A 7,276-nucleotide genomic window follows, 5' to 3' on the forward strand; every position below is an offset into this window, starting at 1 on the left:
ATCACTAAAAACAGAATTGTTAATTACATTTTCACATGGCTTCGCTCTTTGATCTGAAGTGCCATCTTCGCCACGAACACTTCCAATTTCGTCTTGATAACCAAAACTATCTACATATACCCCATTAATTAATATATATCTATTTTATATATTATTTTATTTTTATAAATACAAGTAAATATGCATTTATTAATAAAATGGACGTTCTGGCTAAGTAACAATTTAATGGGAATCTATTATGACAGGGAATATATATATACACTTACAATTGGTGGCACAAGTGACATTTAAAGATATATTTGCCAATCTGTGAAATCTCATTAATTCGTTTCAGAGAAATGTGATGACGTGGATAATAAACATAGTAACTTATGCGTGTGTGTATATATATATAATGCATGTACAATACATATAAGGCATATTTGTAAAAGGAGATTGATTCGGATAAGTTACCATGAACGTCGAGGAGCATGAAAACGGTCACTGGTAGCCACATAAAAGGACAAATAAATCGGAAATATATAGTTATATATAAAGATAGACAAATATTTATGATTGTGTATAATATATATATATATATATTGAAATGCATTTTGAATTACATGATTCCAATAACAGATTTGAAATCTTCGTATTTGTATATATACTTTTGGAAGTTGAATGTACTCTTGGGCGATAGGTAAGCCTGCATTTATTTAGGTTTATATGGTGTCAAATCTATAATAATTAAGAATAAAATAATATAGAAAGAGAATATAATACTAAAAGAGATGAAGCCGTGTCAAATGATCTAATTCTTCCCTGATACCAAAGAACCGTATAAAAGAAGTTGTTCTTATTCGGAAATCAAGTTGTTCTTCCGCTACGGGTGTACCCGTAAGCAACAATTTTGAAACACTCCTCTTCTCTCTCTAATCTTTTAGCTCTTCCTGGAAGATTCTTTGTACCTGACTTGTTCCCAGATTCAGACGAAGAAGCAGATGCGCCACCGCCAGTTCTTGGGAAGGAAAACTCCTCCACTTTCAATGGCTACCCCTTGTAGCAGTTTTCCCCATTCCTCGTCAGTCATTACGTATGGACAAGCACAAGTGCCTAGGGTTTATCATGTTCTTTTTTTGTCCCTCGCTCCGTTCCCAACAAACTCGAGAACCTGGGTTTCTCTCTCTTCTGAGAGGCGAAACCCTAATCCCCAATCTACTGTAACCTTGCTCGGCCGCACCGCCATGGCTCCACGTTTGCGTTCCTCATCTGCTCCTCCTTCTCCTGGGCTCTTGGGCCCCCACCCCTCCTCATCCTCTCAGCCGACCTTAATCTCTCGGCCTGCTTCCCCTCTTCTCCATGCATTTTCTCCACCGGCCCCCTTCATCCACCGCCTAGTCACTCAAAAATCCCCTCCTTGCCTCTTGCCTCCATCTTCTTCTTCTATCTCTGAAGATCTGATTCCTGTCCTCCCCATGGACAAGGTTGCTGTAAGTGCTCTGGCACCTGATTCCCCTGCTCCCCGGTCCCAATCGCTCTCCTGTCCGCCCAGCTCTGCAAGGTCGGATAAGTTAGATAGAGTGAAGGCCCGTATCAGCTCGGGAAACCTGTTGGCCTCCAAAGAAGGAGGAAGTCCTCGATGTGATGTCAGACCCCCTCCGACATCAAACTCGCCCGCTCCGGCAAATTGGAGCAAGCAGCTTCTCGCCTCTCTCCGAAGTCTGCGGCGTATGGGGGCCCCAGCGCTCCACGCGAATGGCTCGCCTCTTGTCAGTATCCCTGAGGAATCCCTTTCGGAGACAATCGATGAATGGCGGGAATTCGTCATTGGACAGTTTTATGGGATCCCTCCGTCGATGGGGAGGATAACCGGAGTTGCTAACGGACTTTGGTCCCGGAAAGGGCCTCGTATCAAAGTCCAAGATGTTGGTAACGGGACATTCATGTTTAAAGTGCCGAGTCAGGAGGTTAAGACTCATATCCTGAACCGCAAATTTTGGTATTTCGGTCCGTGCCCGATGTTCGTATCGCCATGGAACCCGCACCACTGTCCGGAGAAACCTCCGATGCACTCTGTCTCGACATGGGTATCATTCTGTAACTTGCCTCATCAATTGTTCAACTCCGACAGCCTCAGTCGGATAGCAACTTCCATTGGAGATCCACTCTACATGGATCGTGCCACAGCGGCTAAGGAAAACTTGTCTGTCGCCCGACTGTATATCTAAGTCTGTCTTCTTAAGCCACTCCCCAAGACCATCACGGTAAGCCTACCAAATGGAGGTGAGCATGTTGTTAGTGTGGCTTATGATTGGTTGCCGCCTACGTGTCCCTTATGCTCCGACATTGGCCATAATGCGCATCATTGTCCGAAACGTGTACGTCCTACTCGAGCTAGAGAAGGCCGCCCGAGAACAAGCAAAGATCCTCCCCATCTGCCAACCCAGGAACTTGTTATCTCTTCACCCCCGGAGGTGCTGGAAAATCAATCTGTCTGTAGACAGGATCCGCCAGCTGAACAATCATCGGCGAACATAAGCCTGCTCAAAGAGGCCTCTTCTTTGCAAGCCCCGGAACAGTCCCCTGTCCAGGCTATTCTAGCAACTGTCCACCCAACGGGTTGCCAGCCCTGCCCGCTGTCCCCTCAGCCTACTTCTGAAAGTGGAGATGTTGTTGTCCCTGGAAGCACTTCCAACAAAGAAGTTGCTGCCCCTCCAAGCTCTCCCAACAAGGTTACTCAAGGCTGTCCATCTATCTCCCCATCTACTAAGAAGGCTGGTTTATCAAAAGCTAAGTCAAAAGGTGCGGCCACGAAGTCTCACTGATTTCCGTTGATTCCCATGATTTTTGCTTGGAATACAAGAGGCTAGAATAGCCGGAATAAAAGTGTTTTGGTTCGTAAGTGGATTTAGGATCACAAGCTGAAGATGGGTGGTCTACTCGAAACTCACATCAATGAAGCCAACGCTAGCAGAATCAGTCAAGTGCTACCTACTGGGTGGAAGAGTTTTTGTAATTATGGTGAGGATCAAGCAGGCAGAATTTGGTTAATTTGGGATCCCCAAATCACTGTCACAATTTACCGGGTCTCTAAACAAGCTATTACTTGTGGAGTTTGGCATGCAGCATGGAATGTTTCTTTCACAGCTACTTTTCTCTATGCTAGCAACACTGGTGCCGAGAGGAGAGAACTATGGGAGGAACTACGAGATATATCCCAATATCCCCCTATCCTTGAGTCATCGTGGGTTGTATTGGGAGACTATAACCAGATTCTGTCCGCCTCAGAACGATCTGATTACCCAGCATATGTGTGTCGTTCACAAGGTCTTGCTGAATTTCAGGACTGCGTTTCAACAACTTGTCTAACAGACATTCCAAGCAGAGGTCTCTCTCTCACATGGTGTAATTTCCACTATCAAGACCCCTTGTCGGTTAAGCTTGACAGAGTGATGGGAAATGCCAAGTGGATGGAGCGCTTCCCCGAGGTCATGGCAGAATTCATATGTCCAGGTCCTTCGGATCACTCCCCGAGTGTCCTGTGTTCCCAGAGCCCGTGCCAGAGGTACGTCGTCCCTTCAAATTCTTCCATCATCTTACTTTACTTCCTGGGTTCTCGCAGATTATGCGTGAGCATTGGAGTGCATACATGTATGAGGGGACACGACAATTCAGGCTTTATAAGGCTCTTAAGGCACTCAAGCAACCACTCAGAGGATTGAACTCGGCGGAATTTTCTGATCTATCCCGATGGGTCCAGTCTGTGAAGCAAGAACTGAAAATCTGTCAAGCTAAGATTCTGTCAGAGCCTTCTCCTACCCTTGTGGCCGAAGAGCGATCAGTCAGGGAGAAATGGCTACTACTGACAGCAGCAAAGGAGCGACTATACCGGCAGAAATCGAGGATCACGTGGTTACGCCTTGGGGATAGAAACACATCTTACTTTCACAAGATTGCATCGGCTCGGGCTGCGCGAAACCACATTCATTTCCTAATTGACTCAACAGGGCGCCGATTGGAAACCTCAGAATCTATCAAGTCCCATGCTGTTGAGTTATTTACAGGCCTTGTTGGTACTAGCTCTGCACAAGTCTCTGTGCCAGACCGAGAGTGGCTCACTGATTTATTGGAATTTTCCTGCCCAGCAGACATTGTTGCCTCCTTGACCCGTATGCCGACCCCGGAAGACATAAAACAGACCCTCATCGCAATGCCAAATAGCAAAGGTCCAGGGCTAGATGGATACCCGAAAGAATTCTATATCGACACTTGGGACACGACTGGTGGTGATCTCACGGCGGCAGTTACTGAATTCTTTAGCACTGGCCAACTGTTGGGCCAAATGAACGCTACAGCTATTGCACTTGTTCCGAAGAAGCATGATGCAGTTTCACTGGGAGACTTTCGACTGATTAGTTGTTGCAACACCTCCTATAAAATTGTGTCAACTATACTGGCAAAGAGATTGAAACCACTACTTGATGGGATCATTTCGCCCTAATCAGACCGCTTTCATAAAAGGCAGGCTGATGTTGGAAAATACCCTTCTCGCAACGGAGCTAATCCGGGACTATAACCGCAGCTTGACAGCCAAGAGTGCTATGTACAAGATCGACATACGTAAAGCATTTGACACGCTTAACTGGGATTTTCTCGTGCAAATTCTAAAAGCTCTAAGACTACCGCCGGTATTTATATATTGGATAAGAACCTGTGTGACCACTGCCAAGTTCTCAATCTCGGTAAATGGTGAACTAGCTGGTTATTTCAAGGGTAGACGGGGACTAAGGCAGGGCGAACCTCTCTCTCCATACCTTTTCATACTCATCATGGAAGTGCTCTCTCGAATGTTAGACCACGGGGCTGCAACCGGTACATTCAGCTATCACCCAAGATGTTGTAATCCGACCATTACTCATCTAGCCTTTGCGGATGACGTAATGATATTTTCAGATGGTGACCTTGGATCGTTGAGGGGCATAAGTGGTATTCTGGAAACATTTTCGAATTTCTCGGGTCTCTGTGTTAACCCGATGAAGTCTGAACTCTACCTGGGTGGTTTTAGTGAGGAAGAGAGTATGCTGGCTGCGGCTGATGTCGGGGTACGCCTTGGTTCCCTCCCAGTCCGTTATCTGGGAGTCCCACTTAGCCCTTGGCGTTTAACAAAGGAAGACTATCTCCCGCTTATGGAGAAAGTTAAGGGGAAGATTGAGGCATGGAGTACAAAATTTTTGTCATATGCCGGCAAGGTCCAACTGGTCTCGTCAGTCGTCTATGGCATGGTAAACTCATGGAACCAGGTATTTGTCCTCCCAAAATTCTTCCTTAAGTACATTAACAACCTTTGCTCAACTTTCTTGTGGAAGTCCAACCAATCCACTGCGCCAAATTTCCGAGTGTCTTGGGAAGCAATCTGCAAACCCCGAAAAGAAGGCGGGCTTGGCCTTCGTAGGCTATCTGAACATAACCAGGTATACAGATTGAAACTAATCTGGTTATTGTTTAGCAAATTAGGGTCTCTATGGGTCGCATGGATATACTCATACATTTTCAAAAGGCGAGGTATGTGGGGTACTCAAGCATCAGCCCGGTTCTCGTGGAATCTTCGGAAACTGATAAGTATTAAGAACCTCGCACATAGGTTCCTCAAGATGTGAGTTGGAAATGGCAGGAAGACGTTCTTCTGGATGGATAAGTGGACTACTATGGGACCCCTAATTGATTTCATTGGTGATCAGGTCCTAGACACCTCCGTGTTCCCTGCTATGCAACTGTGCAATCAGCTACTGATGGGCAGAACTGGTCTCTGCTGGGTGTGAGAAGCGATGCGACGCAAAAACTTCTTATCTTCCTCGCATCGACTATCCCTCCATCGGATGATAAAGGCGAAGACAAGCCAATGTGGAAGAAGGACGTATCTGAATACGGTGATAGATTCTCTTCCAGCAAAACTTGGGCTCTCCTCCGGGAACCTGGCCCGACAGTGGAATGGCACAGTACCGTTTGGTTCAAGGGGTCGATACCGCGATATGCTTTCACAGTTTGGCAAGCTATGCTCAACCGACTACCAACCAAAGACCGTCTTGCTAGATGGGGAATCCAGGTTAATCCTCTATGTTGTCTTTGTGAAATTGAGATGGAAACACACCATCACTTGTTCTTTGATTGTCGGTATAGCTATGGACTATGGGGCTTTTTTGCTGATCTTTGCTGGCTGACCCGCCGAGGGATTTAACTCAATGTCATCACTGGATTCATGACCCTAATCGGGATAGGACTCATGACCGAACCTTCATCGTCAAACTCATCCTCCAGCTTGCAGTGGCAGAGATTTGGAGGGAGAGAAACAACCGTATCTTCCGTCTTCGATCGAGACCTCTGGAGATTCTCCAACACAAGATTGATCGTGGTATGCAAAACTTACTCCTTGGCCTGCATATGCATGGTAGCTCACAGACTGATCTTATTCTGCAACATTGGTATTTTTTGACTAATACTTTCAGAACTCAATGAACACCCATTGATTGTATCAAGCATTGTTTTTTACCACTTGCATGAGAATCCTTTTGTAATCAGTCAGAGAGAGACTATTGTAACACCGTTTTTTTTTGTAAAGATAATATAATCACATTAAACCAAAAAAAAAACTCGAGAATCTGGTGACCGAGAAAATTGGGGATATAGCTATAATACCCTCTCAATGCTACAATCACTTCCTCCTATACTCTCTAATCAAAAAATCAAAAAAAAAGTATTATTCATGACAAAAAAGACCATAAAACCTCATACAATACGATAAAGACAAAAACACCCCTCCTTTTTCAATTAAAAATATTCAAAATTAAAAAAAAAAGTAAAGTTAAAAAATAATAATGGCTTTCTCTCTCCTAACCCACTGTTCATCTTCTTCCTTCTACCAAATCGTGAGCTTCTCTCTCTCAAAACTCTCATTCTACCATCGATTAGTGACATAAATCCTGATTTCTCTTTAGAAATTTCTGTTTCTCTTCAAATCTCCAGCGAAATTAGAGAGTTGAAGAAGATATGGCGTCGAGAGCGAAAAACACAACTTCAAATCATCGGTGGCCTCATCTTCATCTTCCTCCGAAAGTGAGAACCATAAGCAAATTTCAGAGTTAAAAGAACAAATGGTAGGTTAAACAAACACTTTCTCATCAATTTTGTTGGATTTTGAAATGTATTGTTGTTGAGTTGAAGTTTGGATTTTGGGTTTTGTAAGTAGAAATATATGGTTTTAGGTTTATGAAATTTTGGGAATTTCGAAATAGAATATTGT

At 44.4% G+C, this 7,276-nt stretch overlaps 1 protein-coding gene across 1 annotated transcript; it reads left to right on the plus strand.

The window, feature by feature from the left end:
- Window positions 1–1,223: 1,223 nt before the first annotated feature.
- Window positions 1,224–6,214, plus strand: LOC104799764. The gene is made up of 6 exons (XM_010522407.2): window positions 1,224–2,197; window positions 2,279–2,781; window positions 3,106–3,544; window positions 3,655–4,366; window positions 4,485–5,541; window positions 5,718–6,214. The coding sequence occupies exons 1-6, from the start codon at window positions 1,224–1,226 to the stop codon at window positions 6,212–6,214; spliced, it is 4,182 nt and encodes a 1,393-aa protein (XP_010520709.2).
- Window positions 6,215–7,276: the final 1,062 nt, after the last annotated feature.

Source organism: Tarenaya hassleriana, unplaced genomic scaffold (assembly GCF_000463585.1).
Source record: "Tarenaya hassleriana unplaced genomic scaffold, ASM46358v1 Cleome60, whole genome shotgun sequence".
Lineage (NCBI taxonomy): Eukaryota > Viridiplantae > Streptophyta > Magnoliopsida > Brassicales > Cleomaceae > Tarenaya > Tarenaya hassleriana.